Source organism: Trematomus bernacchii, unplaced genomic scaffold (genome assembly GCF_902827165.1).
Source record: "Trematomus bernacchii unplaced genomic scaffold, fTreBer1.1, whole genome shotgun sequence".
Classification (NCBI taxonomy): Eukaryota; Metazoa; Chordata; class Actinopteri; order Perciformes; family Nototheniidae; genus Trematomus; species Trematomus bernacchii.
Window position 1 is genome coordinate 2,290,622 of NW_022987605.1, and position 21,872 is coordinate 2,312,493.

A 21,872-nucleotide genomic window follows, 5' to 3' on the forward strand; every position below is an offset into this window, starting at 1 on the left:
TAATCAATTCAGAATAATATTTTCACAATGTTAACCTTTACCAACTATTGCAACTCCTGCAATGTTAATATTGCATGAGTCCAAAAATAATGGTCCTGCCCAAAGCTGTGTTTATTAGTTCTTAAGGGCTGCAAGGTTTGAAAAATACTTTTAGATATTGCAATTGCGATATGATTCACAGTATTGGTGGCATTGATCAGTTTTATTTATAATAAACTTATCATCATTGACAAATGTATAATGATAATCGTGTGATTTTCTTTCTTTTTATTTGTATTTATTTAGATCTGTACCAAACAATAGAAGAATACTATTTCTTTATTCCAAATGGTATTTTAACACACATTTAGCCTTCAACAAATATTGCATTTCCTGCAATTTGAATATTGTCCTAGTCCATTATGCAATCAAAGAAATCTGTTAACTACAAAGATATATAGGTTTTAAATGGTCATAATATATATTTGTTTAATTGATCAATATGTATTAAAAAAAGTTTCTTTCTTTAAAGTACTTGAATTTGATTACTACTTAGATCCTAAATCCACCCTGGCATACTGCCTTTCTTTGCTCACACTGATTACACAGCTTCATTTATTGATTAGTGTCATTTTGTCAGCTATTTTTAGATGTAATCTTACTATTAAGAATCAAAAGTCCATGCTAGTTTTTGTCATATGCAGTCAGCCTTATCCAATTTTAGTACACGAGTCACATCTTTGTCAAAGAAAGGCATTCAAATATGAATCTAGTTTTAGTCCATAAAAGCACTTCACATTTTAGCATCAGAAGATCAGTTGACAAACATGTTGTCAGCGTCTGCCTCCGGATCTTAATCTGGCCCGCGCCCTCTCGTAGGCTGGCAGGGAAAGGCTCGGGTTAAAGGGGACTCCCTGCAGGGAGGGGGGGGGCACAGAGTGCCAGTGGTCTTGGTGTTCACTTCCTCCTTGTACTGTTGCAGAGCAACTCTCCATTAGGCTTTCACTATAAATGATTAAATCACTTTGAATCAGGATCTCCACTATTTGGAATACAAATCCTGTGAAAAAATAAGGTGTGTGTGCATAAATTGTAATATACATATTTTTACATATTTATTGTTGTAATATATTAAAGGGGCCCTATTATGCTTTTGGGGGCTCTCCCTTTCCTGTAGTGGGTTATATATGTTTTGTGCATGCAAAGGCTAAAATCCCTGAGTTCCTCCAGAGGGGGTTTCTCTCCCACACTGAACTTGGTGATGCTTATAGAAGTATTTTGGTCTAATTTCATTCTTAAATGGAGCGACTTTAACAAATTCCAATTTCCCCCTGGGATCCAGTACTGTGATTCTAATTCTAAATTCTAAACAGCTGTTATTTATATACGTCACATACATTTATTCAATATAACATTTTTCAAGCTCAATTCAAGGATGTTGGGAACCATATAATCAAATTTAAGGGAGTAAAATGTTCCTGCAGTAATTTCCTTGGTGAAACATACCACTGCTAATTAAAATAATATCTAAGTATAATTGTCAGGAGTATTGTGTCAGGAGTATTGTGTCAGGATGTTGCTGGTGCAACACCTCGGGGCCCAGCCTCTGTCTTGTGTGTGATCAGAGAGCCAAGGAGGTGGTGGGCTGGTGATAATGGCATGCAGACTACTGAAGCCTGATCACATTCACTCATTACCCCGACACCAACACACCCCCCCCCCCCCCCCCCCCCCCCACACACACACACCCCTCCCTCTTCCTGGGCCGCAGTGCTCCAGACAAAGACATCCACACACACACACCTCAAAATGGATGCATTAAAGCCGCTTTTCTTTTTTCATCTACTTGGCACCGCACACACATGGCTCCACACACAGATGCTAGTATTCGTTCACTGATCATGTGTGGATAAGTCTGAGATGAGACTGAATGCAATGATGGCAATTTCATCATGTCTTCGGTCCGCTGGCATCTTGTAAGGTTTTTAAGGCGCCATCCTTCCAAACATGGCTTTGCCTGATTAGATTTGACAGGTGATGCAGTGACATGGATGAACCACAACCGCACAGAATTAACTTAACTGCCACATGTATGGTGTTTGTCCCTATTTCTATGCAGATTTTTTAATAATGCAAAGCATGAAGTCTCCAAGAATACAAAATGCCCTGTACCAGGTGGTTACAATAAAAACAATGCAGTGGTTCCTTGAACTCATTGTCATATACTGATAATCGTTTACTTTTCCTTCTCTCCATATCTAATAACTGAGAGCATCTTCAGTCTTATTACTTGGTTTAACTTGACATGAAAAAGGATACAAAAAGTCCAGTAACAGTTCTATGAGTTTAAAAAGCTAAAAGCCATCGAAATGCCTTTTTATAATCAGCTTCTCAGTAAATGCAATAGGGTCCTAGGGTTGTACGATATTACGTCATGCACCGTGTGTTGTTAGAAATGTGTCCACGGGTAGTTATTTGGCGATACTGTTTGCACAGATGCAGCTTTTGCACAGATGCAGCTTTTGCAATGCTGCGATATCGCAAATCTAGGCATCCCAGCCAACCAAAGATGGTAGCATGATGAGGAAGGCTCTGGGGCCTCATTTATAACGCCTTGCGTAGGATTGACGTGGGAAGGTTGCTTACGTAGTACAAAGCAAAAAAATAGGTACAGACATTTTCCGACATTTTCCGATTCACAAAACATTGCGTACCGTACGCACTTCCTACGCCTGTTTCCCTTTATAAATCACAATCGACTCGTAACGCCCATATTTGCCTATAAATAGTCAAAGAAACGCCCATTCATTCATTCATTTTGACTGACTGCATGAAGAAGATCGCAGGAAATTACGACCGAACAGCTAAAAAAGACATCTCACACTGTGTCAGATTTTGGTTATTTTGGGGAGGTCGAGATAAATCATATTGTTTGGTGGATGCAGTTTGAACCAGAGTAGCAGCATGGAGGTCGGATCGTCACCAAAATAAATAAATAAGTGGTCCGAAAAAAGTTAATGACAAAAAAAATACACATAACCTTCCTCAGGCAGTGTGGTTGTACCGGGGACAGGAGACACCCCCTTGATGAGAAACTGTAAGAAATGATCGGGGAATCCCTCCGGAGTGGAGTCATGACGACTGGATCTGAATTATTTGTTGTATTTGGTGGTTTGTGTTCCAGCTGTCGATCAGCAACTATATATCCATAATCCACCAGTTAAAGGAAATACAACTAATGTGTTGTGTTATATTAAGTTAGTTTTTGTGTGCACTTAGGAGTCTCAAACAGGCGTTTGTTTAATCATTTTAAGATTGGCTTTAATCAATGTTTGAAAATGAATTCTTCATATTTGATAAATGAGAGGTAACATTTTATTTATGGTATTATTTCCACATATTTCTCTCCATTCTTCCTTCTGCCAACGATGTCGCAGTTTCTCGTCTCTCCCGTTTTTGTGCTTAGTGCGTACGCATGGGTTAGAGTTTGCGTGGAGGACCGCACATTTTCCCGTCAAGTTAGTATTTTATAAATCGCAAACATTGCGTAGAAACTGGCGTACGCCATTTTTTGAGCGTATATCCCTTTATAAATGAGGCCCCTGGTCACATCATGGGGAAGAACTCTTATTCCATAATTACCAGACTCTTGAACATTGACAGTGTTTTATCAACTTTTCTTTTAATGTAGTGCAATTCTTAATACAGCACTATGTATAGAATGATGTAGGAACGAGTCCTAAAACCCTGAAACGAGTAAGCAACTTCTGGTTCCCTTGTCCCGAAGTCAGTGGTTTTTCGTTAGACGGGGGGATAGGTGGGGAAATCCCATTGGATTTTATCGAGGGACCCCTGCGATGCTAACTTATGGGTTGGCCTAAGAGCGTACCTTAATATATTTTTTTTTATTGGGAGTTATAAAAAAGTTTTTTTTTTTAATTAATTAATTGTACTGTAAATCCAAATAAACAGGGCTATCCGCACATTTTTTTTATTACAAATGTACTGTGTCATGATAGACCGTTACACTTGTATAATTTAACATATTTGTGACTGCGAAAATGCAAAAAAAAAATATATCAGTGGGCTATAGGCTTAATCATCATTGGGCCTTTCTTATTTCTCTAATTTCCCCTCCTCGACTCCATGAATCCTCGGTCCTCCGGTAGTGGCCCGGAAATGGATTTCAGCGCGCCATGTTGAAGGACATCTCATTTCTCTAAATGCACATTGAGGACCGAGCATCGAGGAGGCTCTCTGGAGGAGCTATAATCGAGGATACTCTGATGCACGGATGCATTTCCGGCAACAGTGATGTTTCAAAGAGTCGTGACGCACGGACGGACTGATCTCAGCCAATGACAGCTCTGCATGCATCCCCTGGATATTATTTTATTAACTGCTTTCATCACGACGCGATGTTTCCAGTGAGAACAGCTGTGAGGTCCGTGCAGAAAGCAGAGCAGTGTGCATCATATATATCACTCAGTATAACAGGCCTACATTACTCTCTGTATTTGTATGCTTTAGTTTAGTAGATATCTACAAACAAAGAGTCGATATTTTTCTAAAACCATTTAGTGCACATAATAGAATACACAACGGCTGTAGCCTGATATATATTATATGCTTTAGGAGCTGTAGGTGCGTGTGGTACAGTGTGTAGGTGTGTGTTGTACAGTGTGTAAATGCATGTTGTACAGTGTGTAGGTGTGTGTGTGTAGATGCGGCCGACAGACAGGTCTCAGTTGGTTTGGTGTCCTCTGCTTACTTTTAATACTTGTAAATAAAACTTTTGGCCCGTCATTTCATTTCCTCATTGTAGCGACCAGAGAGGGGGGGGGGGGGGATATATCCAGTCTCTGATTGTGTTACGTTATGAGTGCTCTCATACTTGTTTGATTCTGAAATTGTATATACTTATATAAATATATATAAAAATATATATGTCCGCATCTGTAGCCTGTTGTCTCATTATACCGCACTGTGAATGAATTCAAAGTAAATATATAAGTCATCATGAACACATCTGTCCATCAGACAGAGGGCTGTGCCTCCTGTCATCATTAATGGACGTCTCTTTAAAATGACCGCTCAGAGGAGAGGAGTTTTCATTTCTCTAACCGCCTGCTGCTTCCCCTCCTCTCTCCTCGGTTCCCCTCCTCGACTCCTCCGCTCGCATCTCCTGTGGGCGGGACTAAGACACGAGGAGGGGAGTCGAGGAGGGGAATTAGAGAAATGAGAAAGGCCCATTGTGTTACCCTATTTAACAATATATTAAAGTTAATTGAAAGACATTTCTTTATTGAAAAGAAAATCTTTCACGGCCACACAGCCCCAGCCTTGTGTGGGTTGTTTCCAAAATTCAGATTCTACCCATCCAGGCTAACCCTTGTCTGCTTAATAAAATATACTTTTGTTAATATAGTCAATCCAACACACACACACACACACACACACACACACACACACACACACACACACACACACACAGTGTGTCTGTTGCCTGTTGTGATGTAACATTCATGAAGAAGTGTACCAGCTCCTCTGCTGCTGCTCATATGCTAAACCTTTTTTATCTGCCTCACTTTTTTCATCACTGCCTCCCTCCTCTTCCTCGTCATTCCACACACACACACACACACACACACACACACACACTAATTCTTTGTGGAGAACAAAAGGCCCTTGATCTGTCCCCGAGGGCCACAGCGTGCAACGGGTTAATTCTGACTTGCCTTGTGTCTTTGTCAGAGCCAAGAAAATGTGTGTGTGTGTGTGTTTGTCTCGGAGTGTAATGCTGCGTGTGTTTTAAGAATATGTCGCTGTGTGTGTGTGTGTGGCTTCTTATTTGTGTGTGTGAAGGGAGTTGGGGATACATGTTGGGGGGGGATGGGCGCCTCAGGTTTGGTACACAGGGTTTCCTACTTTGTCTGGCAGGGACTAGCCGGACAGGAGGAGGAGGGGGGAGGGTTGAGAGGTTAACAGAAAAGGGGTGTGGCTTAAGGTAACGTCCCTCTCGCTCACTATCTCTCCAGTGTCTCTCTCTTGCCCTCACTGACAGGGTTTCCTGTGGCTGAGTGCAGGGGCGGAGTCCACGGAGATGGAGCGATATAGTCCCTCCCCTCCAGCTTGCAACAAATTACTCACCCGCCTGAAATTAGGAATGCGCAATCTAGTGGCCAAACACACACACACACACACAGCTGCCTATGGCTTCATTTTGTGGGTGTCACATGGGTTTGATCATGTGAAAGTCTTATTGTTTTTACAGTAAGTCCATTAATAACCATGTCTCTAGGCCTCTGCATTGTATTGGGTGGCAAAGATCAATTACAGAGCTTAAAATGTCTCTATTTCTCAAATGAGTCTCAATTGAAGACCGAGCACCATCGAGCACACAGAACCAATTTTTACCGGATAATTTGCCACCTTTGAACTCTTATAAAGTGCTTAACAGAGGATGAATACAATCTTAACTGCTGCAATAGGAAGCAATAAAAGCAAAGTAAGATATTAACTTGGATCAAAACAGAAAGGGGCATTACATCAAAGTGTCTATATGCATAGCAGCTTGAGGTATAAGCTCGGCAGTACTGCTTTGAAACCTAAACTTCCGTATTCTTGTCAAAATGAATCTTTAACGGTAGACACATTTGTTATCTTGTGCAATATATTGCCACATCATCCAACTCTTAACTTGCAATTGTTTGTGTAGAGTAATTATTTTTTTATTGTGGCTACTTCCAGAGTTCTAAAGTCTAGATTTGGAGTTAATACACCTTAATTAAACTTTTGAAATCATGAATCTATATCTTAAACTGGACTGCATCGATCATATTTGGTCTTTCTTGCACATGATGGAGCCCCTTCATTTTATTTTTTTAAACACATGGCTGTTTTTTGGTTCTTAAAGAGGCCCTATTCCCTTTCCTGTAGTGTGTTCTATAGGTTTAAGTGCATGTACATGGTCTGCAAAGGCTAAAATCCCTGTGTTCCCTCCAGAAGGAGTTTCTCTCCCACACACACTTTTCAGTTTGTGACGGTGCATTATGTTTGTGTGTTGCAGGAGAATTTGAGGAGGAGTCGAAGCAGCCAACGCCGTCTGAACAACAGAAGCACCAGCTCAAACACAGAGAACTCTTCCTGTCCCGACAGTTTGAATCTCTACCTGCTACTCACATACGGTACGTGTTCACCAACAGGAGTTACCGACAGAGCTGCAGTCAGACTGAATCCAGACACCTGCCATGCACAGTTAGAAGGAACCTACTATCTGCTCCTAACTGCTGTTATGGCAGTGTTAGGTCCTCTCCCTGCAGAGAAAACTTTCTTTTTAGAAAGTTGAGAGCATCCTGTTCAGCTCTTATTGAATAGATGTTCAAGTCATACTATAGTAACAGATAGGCACAGGTAACAACATATAAGACTTAGTCCTCTAGGCATATAAATAGACATCCAATGACTGTCACCTCATCTTCCTAACACCACTGTTATCTTAAACCAAAAACAGCTGTACCAGCAACACATGTCCATATTATTCTCATTATTACTTAAAGGGGACCTATCATGCAAAATGCACTTTTGTACGTCTTTTCCACATGAATATGTGTCCCCGGTGTTCCAGGGAACTCACCAAGTGTCAGAAAACACAACCCTCTCTATTTTCCTCCATACCCAAATCTCTAAAAAAGGGGCTGCAACGGATCTGATAAAAACTGATCCAGATTTGAACACTGTCCTGACGTCAGGACGGTGGCGCTACGGCTATTAGGCCAACTCCACCAATCAGGAGGAGACAGCCACGGCCATTGCCGTTCGAAAGCGCTGGAGACGCTGTAGTACATATGCCAGGCCTGTAAGTGGCGCTGTAGTCTGCCACAAAAGCAGCGAAGAAGACTTCCCGCCCATAGTTACCATGGTTACCCTTCTGTTTATTCTCCGCTGTGACTTTCATTCTCCCTCCCCGAGGCAAGCGTTTGCTCCTGCTGCTTTAATTCAATGCAATCCCTCCCCATCGAGGCAAGCACTGTAATTCTCTCCGGTTAGTCCACCAGCAGATGACAAACACCCACCTCTCCGCCTCTTCCAAGGAACGAGGGGACCGTGCGGCAGAGTTTCAGTTTCAGTTACTTTCGCCGGTCAAGATGTCCGTTAAAGTTTAAACCTTCCGGACAAAATTAGAAAAGTGCCGGTCAAAGGTCTTCTTTGTTATTTATTGAGCTTTAAAACAAATGAATAACGACTCTATATAATAAAACACGGAGGATGGAGATCTCTTTTTCTCCCCCTCTTCTGACAGCCCAGCAGCTGATCAGAGCACGTCTCCCCTCTCCTGCAGGGGGGCGTGGTCAGCAGAATCAGACCCGTAGACAGCAAACAGCACATAGAGCAAAATGAGGCATGGCTAAAATGCATGATCTGTTTGGTATTTTGAAAACAGAAACGTATAAATATACCTTATATAGGTATGGCCCTACAATATATCATTTAAATATAGCATGATAGGTCCACTTTAAATACTTATGATCAGGTTTTCTGTATTTATGATAGTTACATATGGATCAAATGTTATTTTGCACTATGGGCTCTGAAGTTTCCTGAATGTTTTAAATCTGCCTTTAATCAGAAAAAAAGTTGTTGAAAATATTTGAATGATGAAAAACGGATATACGTTTAATAAGCAAACGATGCAGATTAACACATATTGGCCGTCTCACTAACGTTCATGAATGAAGTGTTGAGCGCCACTCCAGGGAACGGGTATTAACTCTTATCACAAGTCGAAAACACTTCTTGCTCATTGGCTCATTCTTGTTTGTAAAGTGGCCTCTAGAAATAAATAAACCAATCATTTCATATTTAAATACTAAATGTCATGATGCAGTAAAGCCATCATGACATCATGGAAACGAGTTTTGAACCCCCTGCTGTGCGCTTGATTCTTGATTGTTTGTAAACAGAGAATTGTGTAAAAATGTTGTTGTAATGTAAGTCTTTTTATCAACTTTTTTTTACTTTGAAGCTATACAGAATCTGTATATTTTTGTCTTAGATCATTTGGTCTCTGAATGCTCCTCTTTATCTCCACAGGGGGAAATGTAACGTCACCCTGCTGAATGAAACAGACGTGTTGGCAGGATACCTGGACAAAGAGGTACGACCCTCATTTATTTACATACACATACTTGTTTTTTTAAATGTCCTTGTCTGTTTTTGTTCTGTGGGTCTTACTATGTTTTGTGGTTTTGTCCTTAATGTTTTCGTATTGTATCACCTTTTAACCGCTGAAAATAAAAAATATTGAAAGACATAAATTGTGATAATAAATGTAAAGTAAATACCTTCATCATAAAGCAACACATGTTTAAACTCTAAAGAGTGTATTATGGCGCATTTCCACTGCAGCGCGTAGCACGGTTTAAGCGTGCCGTGCCAAACCCGGCCCGTTTTCTTTTGCTTTTCCACTAGGGGTAGTTCCGGCTCAGGGCTACTTTTTCACCTTTTTTCGAGGTTCTTACCGGGCCAACAACCGGGCTGAATATGCTAAACTAGTGACGTAAACACTCGACTTCTGAAGGGTCAGAGAGAATCGCTGGCAAGGGGGGCTACAACTACAACTAAATGAACATATTTGACCATGATTTAATTGTAATACACGTTTCAAAATGATGCCGAAGTAACAACATACTGATACCGGTTAGTAAAAACCATGAATTAATGCTTTGACAAGTCTGCAGACAGACGGCAGGCGAAAACCTTTTAAAATGCGTGTTGTCTAAATGGAGATCGGCTAAGCTAACGCAGTATATGCTCCGACCGTCCACACTCACAACAACGGCCTACAGACATAAATAAAGCAGCGACTGTATTCACCATGACACAGGCAGTCTGTGGTTTGTACTTGTTTAACTTTTGTCTAGTTTCTGAACATATATAAGGAGCTGTGAGCTTGAGTGCTAACCGCTAACGGCTGATGTTGGTTTTGTGGTTCGCATTGAAAATGACGTCACGGCTCCGCCTACACTGCGTTACTATAGTTACTGCCCCAGTACTAAACTGTAATGGAAAAGCAGCATAAAGTGAGCCTGGCCTACCAAGGCCTAACTATACCGTACTAAGCCGTGCGAGGCCCTGCAGTGGAAATGCGCCATTAGACTTCATTATCAGTTCTCACAGATACAAACAGTCAATTGGAACATTTGAAAATAGCTGTAATGTGTTTCTGTGTGCTCCATCCAGGACTGTTTCTTCTACTCGTTGGTGTTCGACCCCAACCAGAAGACCCTCCTGGCAGACCAGGGCGAGATCCGAGTGGGCTCCAAGTACCAGGCAGAGATCCCTGACAAGCTGGCAGAGGGTGAGCAGCAGCTAAAGTTAGGGATACCTGGGAGGAAATATGTTCAGTCGCTACATGACCTGATTCCACCTGAAACTAAAACAAAGTTCCCTCTGGTCTCAGGGGAAGCAGACACCCGCATCCAGGAGAAGCTGGAGACCAAAGTGTGGGACACCAACAACCTGCTCAAAGACCCCCAGATCGACCAGTTCCTGGTGGTGGCGAGGTAACACTCCCCATCCATCTGTCACTCAGTTGCATCTTCATCACTCAACACTGTTGCCATGCCGACGTCTGACTCTACCATCCACAGAACAGATTTTGTAGAGGGATGTGTGAATTGGCAACAAGTTTGATAATCTCCTAGGGAAATAAGAATATTGTTTGCAGAGCTTAAGATAGGATAGTTAAAGTGTATTGACTGAGGGCAGAATAATATCACTGATTCATTAAATTCAGGGGTTATGCACCATTTGTAAACAGATATTAATTTACACTATTAGAGTGCACTGATAGTACTGCACTAGTCTTTAGAGGTGCAGCACAGATTTCTTTTGTTTAAAGGAAGACTTTAGTTAGTTTGGTTTTGGAGGGAATCCTCCTGCTGCCCATACATCTGCTCAGGAGCCAAACACTCCCTCTAGTGTTCATTAATGGAACATTCAGCAGCACACTCATCTCCTTATAAACAGCACTAATATTTCCCTATCAGAGATGTATAACACACACATCAGTGTTAGTGAACAGAAAGAGTGTTTGGCAATGGCAAAAATCCTAATTATGATTTAATGGTTCAATATTAAGGTCAGCAGTATTTTACACGATAACTGTGACTTTCTTGAACTTTATTTAAACTTCAACTAGGGAAAACATTTATTAAATACATCTAAATAAATAGAATAGTATATAAATGATATATATTCACATTGAAATGAATAATGTTAACATAATAAAATAGATTACAAGTATTTTGTAGTGCACTGGCACAACCTGAAATCCCAACACATAAATTCATCATTTTGTTGAATTATATTAAACAAAATCTGGCAAGTAATTGAGTGATAACGGAAGTAAAGGAAAGGCTGGGTGTGCTGGATTGATAACACAATTGCTTATATCTTATACACACATGAACTACTACTACTCCTGCTTTTTGTCGTAATGTTGTAACATTCAAGCTAACTGTACAATAACAGGGGGGACTCTGGCGTCATTGTGAAATGGAATGTGGTACAATAATTGTGTTATCTCCATAATCTTGTTTTCATATTTGTAGGACATTTAAAAATAATAAAATAACATTTGATTAATCAGCAAACCTTATTAATCGGTATGACAGCCAAGGAGGCTGTGGCTCAGTGGAGTAGTGCGCTGAACTTAGTGAGCTGAACTTTGAATCAGGGGGATAGCAAGTTCGAGTCCCACTGCAGTCAGCATGTCGTTGTGTCCCTGAGACACTTCACCCCAAATTGCTCCTGTGGGGATTGTCCACAGTACTGAGTATGTAAGTTGCTTTGGATAAAAGCGTCTAACATGTGACATGTAATGCAATAATGTAATGTAATGATTTCTTTTCAGAGCTGTGGGGACCTTTGCGCGGGCCCTGGACTGCAGCAGCTCCATCCGGCAGCCCAGCCTCCACATGAGCGCCGCGGCAGCCTCCAGAGACATCACACTGGTGAGGACACTCACTCAACTATGATCCATTAGGCCAACACGAGTCATTAATACGTTTTTGTTTACTGTTTGTGAAGATTTTACATTTGATATTAGAATGAATGAATTCAGATGGCAGGAATCTTGTATAATTTGTTGTCAGTACCCAACAGTGGTGTTGCTTTTACTGTGTTAATGTTCATAGCAAGGTTCCAATACCAACCAGCATTTCAAAAGCCCTACACTCGTACTTAATATGCTACATAGAATTTTCTTATTTGTACAATTGTATTGGAAGTACAATATCAACAAGTCACATCCTGAATTATTAGCTACTCTTGTGCCGAGGGCTTAGCAGTACAACAAAATTAAATATACTACGTTATAACTATTGTTATATAACTTCAGTCTTCAGCGAGAAATACAGGTGATACAAGAAAACACTTTTCAATTTCCAACTCCTTACATCCTGTAGCCTACAATGTGAAATGTTTATTGCTGGTGCTTCTTTATCGGCACCATTTTTCAGCTAAAAGTTCATCATTCCTAAAATAGAGGGATATGGGTTCAATTGTTTATTACCTTCCTAGAAAACTAGTCTTGGGTGCAATGGCATGAAATGCTTCTAGTGGTCAAATATCATGAAGCCTGATGTCTGTGGTGATGCCTCTCTAATGCTCCACCCCCGTCTCTCCGCCCTCAGTTCCACGCCATGGACACGCTGCAGAAGAACAGCTACGACCTGGCCAAAGCCATGTCCACGCTGGTCCCTCAGGGGGGGCCGGTGCTGTGCCGCGACGAGATGGAGGAGTGGAGCGCCTCCGAGGCCATGCTGTTCGAGGAGGCTCTTGAGAAATACGGCAAAGACTTCAACGATATCCGCCAGGACTTTGTAAGCTCTCTTTGTTCTCTTACAGTATATGTAACAGTGGACATTTTTAAACCACATCTTTTTGGATTAGCTTTTCATTAGCAACATCCCCTTTGGTCCTTTAATCTTTATTATTTATTTATAGTAACAACATTTCTTGTTCTCTGTTTTAATGTGTGATGTGTGCCATGTTGTGAAAGCACTTTGAGCTACACCTGGTGTTTGAAAAGTGCTATACAAATAATGAATTAATACAAGTATTATGTGCCTATTTATGTGAAATGTAACCATCCTGTTTTTGTCCTCTCCCTCAGCTTCCCTGGAAGTCTCTAGCCAGTGTGGTCCAGTTCTACTACATGTGGAAGACTACCGACCGCTACATCCAACAGGTAGGTCTACAGTAAGCCACACAGTATCAAAAGGCACTGTTTGGTTTTGGTTTGACTGCTTTTTTACAAACACATTTTCTTTTTGATTTTCAGAAACGACTAAAGGCAGCAGAGGCAGACAGCAAGCTGAAGCAGGTGTACATCCCCACCTAGTGAGTGTCCCTGAAACTGCTACACTGAGGACTTAATTGAAGTTAGAACTGCTGTGAGAATAACTCCCTTTCCTCTCTGTGCTCTCCCCCAGCACCAAGCCCAACCCAAACCAGATCATGGCCCCCGGCAGCAAGCCCGGCATGAACGGGGCCCCAGGCTTCCAGAAAGGACTCAGCTGTGAGAGCTGTCACAGTAAGTACACACTGAGGGGGGGGGTTATGGGGACAGTTCCCATGAGTTTTAAGAAGAAAAATTACACCAGAATGTATTTTTTGTATCACAGCACTGGTCAAAAATCTAAGCTAATATAATACCTGAGTTTCAGGACTGATATCAAAACTATAGTTTGAAATGATCCGGTTAAATATTATCTGCATTATTAGGCCTGAAAACAATTGACAAAGAAGGCTTTATAAATAAGGACATCATCAAGGCATTTTTATTTACTGACTTTTGATGGAGGAATTTTAGCCTGTATAACCGTGGAGCGCTGTCAGAGCTGAAGAGCCGTTTGTGCCTGTGACGCTGACGGCTGGTTTTGAAGGATATGCAACCGCTGCTCATAAACTCTCAGGCCAGAATTGCCACAACAGGAAAGTCAGTAACGGTCACCAAGGCGCATCATATCCACTGTAGTGCATCCACTGTAGTATAGCTAAACTATGTGACCATGTATGAGAGACCATAAACAGGTGATAATCATAAATGACCGCCTGTTAGCAAAACCTTTGAACCAAACCAGCCACATTTAACATTACAGTTAGTTCCTGGTGTGGCCATTTCTGTGGAAAAAGACAAATAATCATTTGAATAAAAAGGATAAGATGAGGAATTAAATTCCTATCTTTCGTCTGTATTGACAAAGCCTGTGTGCTTTTTATGGACCAAACAGCGACCCTGCAGACTCTTGTCTCATTCAAGACTCCATCTTTAAACCAATACACTCCCAAAAGATGTCAAAGCAAATGTAGAAATCAAACCCTGGGAGCCTGCTGTCTTTGACTTTTGGTTCTTATATAAAGTATTAGCAGCCTGTTTAGACGCCCTCTCCTAACGTTGGTCCTCCCTCCCCTAACGTTGGTCCTCCCTCCCTCCCACCCACCAGCGGCCCAGTCTCCTCAGTGGTATGCCTGGGGGCCTCCCAACATGCAGTGCAGACTGTGCGCCTCCTGCTGGATCTACTGGAAGAAGTACGGAGGCCTGAAGACCCCCACACAGCTAGAGGGCGCTGCTAGAACTGGCTCTGTGAGTACCATTCAACATTTCAGTCAACAGCAGAGAAGATGTCAATCAAACTGTTACAATGTTAGTGAGTTATGAGGAAGACATGGCTGTTCACACATTGTCTTCGAGAATGGACCTCTTGAGTTGCGTCCTTATGGTTTGCTCCCTCCCGTCCAGGAGACCGGCCCCCGTGGTCACATGACCCGCCAGGAGGTGCAGGGCTTATCGCCGTTTACTCGCAACGAGGGGCGGGCCAAGCTGCTGGCCAAGAACCGGCAGACGTTCATCCTGCAGACCACCAAGCTGACCCGCATCGCCCGGCGGGTGTGTGAGGACATCCTGCAGCCGCGGAGGGCCGCACGCAGACCCTACGCCTCCATCAACGCCAATGCCGTCAAGGCTGAGTGTACGTAAACACACACACGTTATTAATGACGTTAAACATTATTTATGTGCGAACATCAGAGGTGGTGGAAGTACTCAGATCTTGTACTTGAGTAAAAGTAGAAGTACTCAGATCTTGTACTTGAGTAAAAGTAGAAGTACCAGAGTGTAGTAAATACTCTGTTACAAGTAAAAGTCCTGCAATCAAAATGTTACTCAAGTAAAAGTACAAAGTATTATCATCAAAATATAGTTAAAGTAGCGACAGTAAAAGTAGTCATTGTGCAGATTGGTCCATTTCAGAATAATATATATGATGTGTTTTATAATGATTGATCATGAAAGTGTTCTCAAAGCTGGTAAAGGTGCAGCTAGTTTGAATGACTTTGTATACTGCAGGGTAGCTTGTGAATTTACTCCAGGTGGAACTAAAGTCTGATTTAACACTTGATTATATTTCACATCATTCATCCACATCTGTAAAGTAACTACAGGTATTACATAATTGTAGTGGGGTAGAAGTACAAAGTAGCAACACGTTGAAATACTCAAGTACAGTAAAAGTCTCTCAAAATTGAACTTAAGAACAGAACTTGAGTAAATGTACTTAGTTACTTTACACCACTGCCTATATCATTTTGACACTCACCTGATGGCTACACAATGTTTGTCTCCGTCAGTTTGAATGATGAGGGGTTTAAGCTTTATCCTATGATGGAATGCTGATGTGTGATGGGAGTTGTTGATCATCCAGTTGTTTTGAATACTTGTACTTCGATGTAGGGGACTTTTGTTTATCAGTTAAAGGAACTAGCTGATCCACATTTCACACATTCTTGTCATAGATAACCCAGACGTACAGACTCAAAGAAAGCTCAAGCTCAAGATATTAAATAAACATTATTCACTTTCAAATTGTAGTGGGGTAGAAGTAGCAAAAAATTGAAATACTCAAGTAAAGTACAAGTCCCTCAAAATGTCACAATGGTCCAGTACTTGAGTAAATGTACTTAGTTACTTTACACCTCTGGCTACCATCATAAATGTATTATACAATTTGTCCTGTAAACTTTTTGGAGCTAATAAAAAGAGAACATTAAGTTTGTACAGTTAGTATCACAAAATATGTATTTATTTTGTGGTATTCCTTCTTGTAACTATGTAAATTAGCAGAGTTTAGTCTAGACCACATTGCACATGTGTTCAAATGAATGATGTGTGTGTTCAGGTATAACCAGGCTGCCCAAAGCCACGAAGACCCCCGTAAAGACGAAGGTGATCCCTCGACCGTCCCTGGCCAACATCGTGAAGGATTTAGGTAAGAGCGGGTCCTGTGGTCTGATCCCCCCCCCCCACCACCACCACCACCACGGGTTGTTAAGTGTTCTTGTTTCCCCGCAGCCATCACAGCTCCTCTGAAACTGAAGGCGTCCAGAGGCCCCCCCACCCCCATCAACAGGAACCAGGCCAGCACACCCCGCGTGGGACAAAGCCTGCTGGGAAAGAGAGGCTTTGAAAGCGTAAGTGTAACGCACAAATCAACACACCATACACCGTGTGTTTTACACTCACCTGTAGTGGCTTTGCTTTTGTCTCAAGCCCACCTCCTTTCATGAATTCAACCAACTTGTTATGGAACTTTCTGTTATACTACAAAAACATTTTTCAGCGGTTTACTGAAGGAGGGGGTCGATTGGATGCCCCTGGTTTGCATAAAGTAGCCTAGACCTCAGCTTTATGCAAATTTGAATTGGCCACTTTAAATTGACACTTAAATACAGCATAAATGGGAAGGTGGTAAATGACGGATTCGATAGACAAGCACTATTACCCATAACACCCTTCCACGTCATATTTAAATTAAATGTTTGTACAGGTACCTCGATCACCTCAGAATCAAACGGAGTCGCCTCTTGTAGCTTCACAGTCAGCAGTCTAACCATGAGGACCCCACAGCTTGCTCTGTCAGAGTGATCATTATTCAGTAAAACAACACGGTTTATTCACTGTTTGGTCTTTCATTGGTTCACAGGCTGCAGGCGTGCCCTACCCAGCCAATGGGAGGCCGTACACTTCAGGTATGAGGACCACCTCGCAGTCGGTCATCAAGAGGCAGAAGGTCAGCCAGGGAGAGGCCCCCAACCCTGTGGTGTTCGTGGCTACCAAGGACACCAGGTACGTCTCACCTTATTACATCCTATAACCTCTTCAATAAAGATTGCATGGTAGTAAGGTATCAGAATCAGAATTCCTTTATTTGTCCCACAACGGGGACATTTCCGGTATTACAACAGCAGAAGTGTAGTGCAGATAAAGTGAAGAGAATAGACTTACATATTGAAAAAGAATAAGAAAGTAGTACACCATGGTAAAAAACTAAGTAGCTATATTTTGTTCTTCTTTAACAGTGACCTTCTTAAATTAAAGAAGCTGGTACTGTTTACAGATTGTAAATAAATAGAAAAAATATATAAAGCGTAAATTGCACGAGGGTGTGTTGCACGAGTCGAGATGAATTACAGCCTATGTGTGTGTGGTGCTCTGTGTGTGGCCAGTTGTTCTGGAAGGTTAAACCATAATAATTATGTCCATTTAGGAACCTTGTGTATATTGTTATTAATGTTATATTGTGCAGGGACAGAAAAAAACACAAGACCTTTTGGATGTAAAAGGTTCATAAAATAAAAACACAACACTGTCATTGCAAGTGACACTCAGTTCACTTTTATGTCCACTGCTAAATTCGTTATTCAGGCACATTTTTAGTTTTGCGGTCCATATCTCATTAAAATATCTAATGTTAGTAACTATTAAAGAAAACATGGGGACAATCCTGTTTTAATGTAGTTTGACCTTTGTAACTGCTGTGCAGACATACTGATAACATAGGGCTTCTAACTAATTACCTTAAATAAAATCATTAATGAAACCAGTTCAATACGCATTATTCTTATTCTTATCATTCTTTATGAGCGCAGTAAGGTATCTAATTACTTATTTATTTAGTATTCCATAACTTAATAACAGAGATGGTCAAATTTAAAGTGGAGACATGGCAGAAATCCTACAATGAAGCGGGACAGTGAAGTGTTCTCCGTGAGAGGGCGATCAAGAGAAGAGAGAGCGGTGAGGGAGTTTACAGATGAAAAGACACAGAAAGACAGAAGCACAATAACAAGTATATTTAGGTGTTTTTTGTGTAAATAACCGACGGTGTCAAGAGGAAGTAAAGTCCCCTGGTGTGTCCCCTATACTCTAACGCCAGGCAGGCATTTGGTGTGATCACCATAGCCATGTGAGGCCAGAGGGCTTTCCTTTGCTTCCAGCTGTCAGATTGTAAACAAAGTCACGTGACTGGGGGCAGACGACAGCGCTGACAAGGTGTGTTTCCCGCAGCGAGACGCTACGATAATAATTGTGGGCTTATCATGTTGATTCGGCCACAATAGAAAACAAAAGAAAACTCTCGCTCTCTCCAGAGGGGCAGGTCAGACAAAAATGGCAAACGGGCTGTTGCCCGGGCAACATTAGCCCGTACCTGTGCACGTCCCTGATATTGTGTACTGTGGGACTCATAAAGGATTTGTGATTCTGAAACAGAATAGTGTTTCATGGCTCTATGAATGACTTCACTGCACTACCTACCTAAATATTTCTAAACCGATATAGAAGCAAAATGTCGGCCAAAAATGAAAGGAATAACGGATGACAGAACATTGAATAAAAAAGTGATTTGTTAAAAAAAGTGACAAATAACTGAAAAAGTAAGGTGATCCAACAGGCTTTTATTGTGAAAGGTCAGAACAGAAGTAGTGAATGTATTTATTTGTTTCTGATATTCTATGCTCCCCCCCCCCCCCCCCCCCAGGGCTCTGAGGAAACACCTGACTCAGTCCGAGATGCGCCGGGCGGCGAGGAAACCCCACCTCATGGTCCGGATTAAACTGCCCCCACCCCCCCGCTCCCTGGTCATGCCCCTGCTCCCCTCCAGCACCAGTGAGCCCATCGTCCTGGAGGACTGAAGGGGCACACTGGGGGGGGGTCTTTTAACAGGACACAGGGGTCGGGTGGGAGTGGGGGGGGGTCTGTGCTCAGGCCGTCACTTAACAGGCAGAACAGGACGCCATACAGTAGTCTTTTCTTTTCCTCTTTCTGTGTCATTATTCTTTAGTCCTCTGTTACTCCCCAAAAGTTGATGTGTCCGAAACACACACACACAAACACACATGCACACACAAGCACTTATACGACTGTACATTTCATTACATTAAACACACACACATGAACACACTCACACAACACCCTGGGCTTTGTAGTATTTAATTCCAGCTCCAGAGTTCTTTTTGCTCCCTTTTCGATGCCGCCTGTTTTTAAAATGTGTAATTTAAATCAAGATATTTCTCATCCTGAAACAATGGTGATAAAGCACACTTTGTTTTTCCTCCACGTCTCTATCCTTGTGTAAATATATGCACCTATAAGGGGGGGGGGGGGGGCACAGTATGACAGGAGTGGGACAAATGAACAGGTCGAAGGTTTAATTGAATAACTAACTAAATAAATCCTGACAGGTCCTTCCCATCTGCACGTCCACATGACTGAGTGAGCACAAAGCCAGAGTCTCACAGTCGAGGTCCATGTCTGTGCAGAGTCAGTAACGGGCTGAAGATGACCATCATTTAATCATAAATTGACTCGCTAAAGAAATCCTCTTAATAAATTATTTTTAAAAATGCAGATTTTCACTGCTCATCTAGAAAGAACAATAGTCCATCATTAAATATTCATTTTATTATGATAAGCAATGTCATCACATTTTTAATGGAGGTTCTGAAAAATGCATGAACTGTTTTAAAAATACTGACATGTTGATCCTGACTTGCTCAAATTGGTTTTGTGCTCACTCAATAGTTTTGCTTTTATGAAACCCTCCGTACCGTCTCCAGGCGTCACAGAAGCCATTCAAAAAAATTCAAATTTTTCAGCCGAGCAAAATGTTGTCTTTATTCTCCCGTCATGCTTTTATAGCTTTTAGCTGGTTTGAAGAGAGCAGTTCACTGGCTCCTGTTCTCTTGCCCTCATCTAATACATTAGAACAGGCTGACTGGAATCAAAGGGGGAGGGGGGGTGGGGGCATTGCTTAAAGGAGGGATCATAGTGTTGGAGGGAAATCTAAGGATTGTGGTCAGCATGGATTTGGAGTTACTGTGTGACTTTCCATGATGAGACGACGTGTGGCTTTGAGGTACTATGTTTGAGTCTGCAAAGGTCCAAAATGAAGCCATAATGTGCAAAAAGAGAACAGAAAAAAGACGACAGTTTGACACTTTTAATCGTGGGGTCATGGTCAATTAAAGCCACAGCATTTCTGACAATGTACTGTTTGGTTGGTTTGAAGGAAACTGACGCGATTATGTTACCGGTCAGTTGATGAAAGTCTGTTTTTAGAAAAGGAAAAGAAAAAAGCAGCAATATGTAAATGTACGGAAGACAATTGGGACCAAAAGTGAAGTTCTGAAAAAAAAAGAGATCAAAGTTAAACTTTTCTCCAATATGAATTCATCCGGAGCTTTTTTTTCATAGGCTTTTTATCCTCTTCTGTAAATGTTTTGATGCAGAACAGAACGGTGTTTTTGATTGTGATTGGGTATGATAACAATGCGAAAGAAATCTTCAGCTGTCTCGACGTGCTTTCCTTTCCTTTGTTTATTTTCTTCCCCTTGTTTGTACCGTTATGAAAGAGTGAGTAGTGAAAGCAAGTTGTTAATTGGGTGATTATAATTCCTGTGAATCCCCACAGCAGTGAGGGCTTCCACTGGTTTTATACGCAAGTTTGGTCCCAATGTGGGCTTTGTAATATTTCTCAAAAAAAGAAAAGAAATTTGAAGTGTTGAGTTTGTAGCAAATACTAATCTGTGTAAAGACAAGTGGAAAACTGGCATATTTTAAACTTTTTTACATCTGAAGTGTGTAATTCTGCTCCATTGTTGTGGAGATGGCTCTAATAGGCTACTGTACATGTGAAACATTGCTCTCCTTCATCGGGTGGTTGGGGGTGGGGGGTGGCCATTTGAACCGAGGGCGACATTCAAAAGGGACAGGGTGCTGATTTTTGTATGATGGAGAGACAAACATGCTACAACTGAAACTTTTTCTCAAGTGTTTTTTATTCCGATGTCTCTGTATCCTTTAATGTATCTTGATAAGAAAAGAAATAAAGAATTTTTTTTTCTTCGTGGTCAGTCATGGGCTCTTTCTCCACTGTGTTCACCGGGTCGCTACAAAAGGTTACTGAACATCCATTACAGAGAGTTCATAGCAAATGCTAATCTGTTTCTTTGTCTTAATAAATACTCCTTCATGGAAATCAACTTGATTTAGCTTACTTTACTTATTGAGGTAGTCTGCTTTATTTTTAGGTCAAATTAAAAGAATGATTCATTTAAGGATGGTTGTGTAAGACGAAAACAATTCTCAATGGGAGGTATTAAAGTAGCATTATTGCAACATAAGGGACTGTGTTTTGGTAGAGATTCAGTAGACTACTTTTGTTTCAAAATGGAAAGAGTGAATTAAATATAAAGTAAAAACATTAGGAATTATGCTTTGATGGAAAATGATCGAAGAGATAAGATAACATACACAAACATCAACTGTTTCCATACATACAATTACTATAATCATTTTAATTTAGACCCTTAGTAAAAATGTTAACCCTCACATTTCCTACAAAAAGGACTACAGAAAAGCAAAACAATGAGCTAAAACAGCTGGGAGAATTATTGGTAATTTGTACATTACACAGTTGATTTTATAAATATTTTAATTTGACTATCACCTTTTCACAGTTCAACATTCTGGTTCAATTTGAGTCTCC

General features: G+C 41.2%; 1 protein-coding gene across 2 annotated transcripts in view; it reads left to right on the forward strand.

The window, feature by feature from the left end:
- The window catches only part of mta2 (metastasis associated 1 family, member 2), a 34,039-nt gene extending 12,673 nt beyond the window's left edge, over positions 1-21,366 (forward strand). Inside the window, exons 4-18 of one of the 2 annotated variants that reach the window (XM_034130855.1) lie at positions 7,049-7,166; positions 9,073-9,136; positions 10,222-10,339; positions 10,442-10,544; positions 11,897-11,996; positions 12,678-12,866; positions 13,160-13,234; positions 13,328-13,386; positions 13,479-13,579; positions 14,493-14,632; positions 14,789-15,017; positions 16,224-16,313; positions 16,397-16,515; positions 17,028-17,170; positions 18,864-21,366. In XM_034130855.1, the coding sequence (XP_033986746.1) occupies positions 7,049-7,166; positions 9,073-9,136; positions 10,222-10,339; positions 10,442-10,544; positions 11,897-11,996; positions 12,678-12,866; positions 13,160-13,234; positions 13,328-13,386; positions 13,479-13,579; positions 14,493-14,632; positions 14,789-15,017; positions 16,224-16,313; positions 16,397-16,515; positions 17,028-17,170; positions 18,864-19,017 (1,802 nt within the window). In that variant the 3' untranslated portion in view covers positions 19,018-21,366. The remainder of the gene's footprint in view (positions 1-7,048; positions 7,167-9,072; positions 9,137-10,221; positions 10,340-10,441; positions 10,545-11,896; positions 11,997-12,677; positions 12,867-13,159; positions 13,235-13,327; positions 13,387-13,478; positions 13,580-14,492; positions 14,633-14,788; positions 15,018-16,223; positions 16,314-16,396; positions 16,516-17,027; positions 17,171-18,863) is intronic. The other variant, XM_034130856.1, reaches the window with a different exon arrangement.
- Positions 21,367-21,872: the final 506 nt, after the last annotated feature.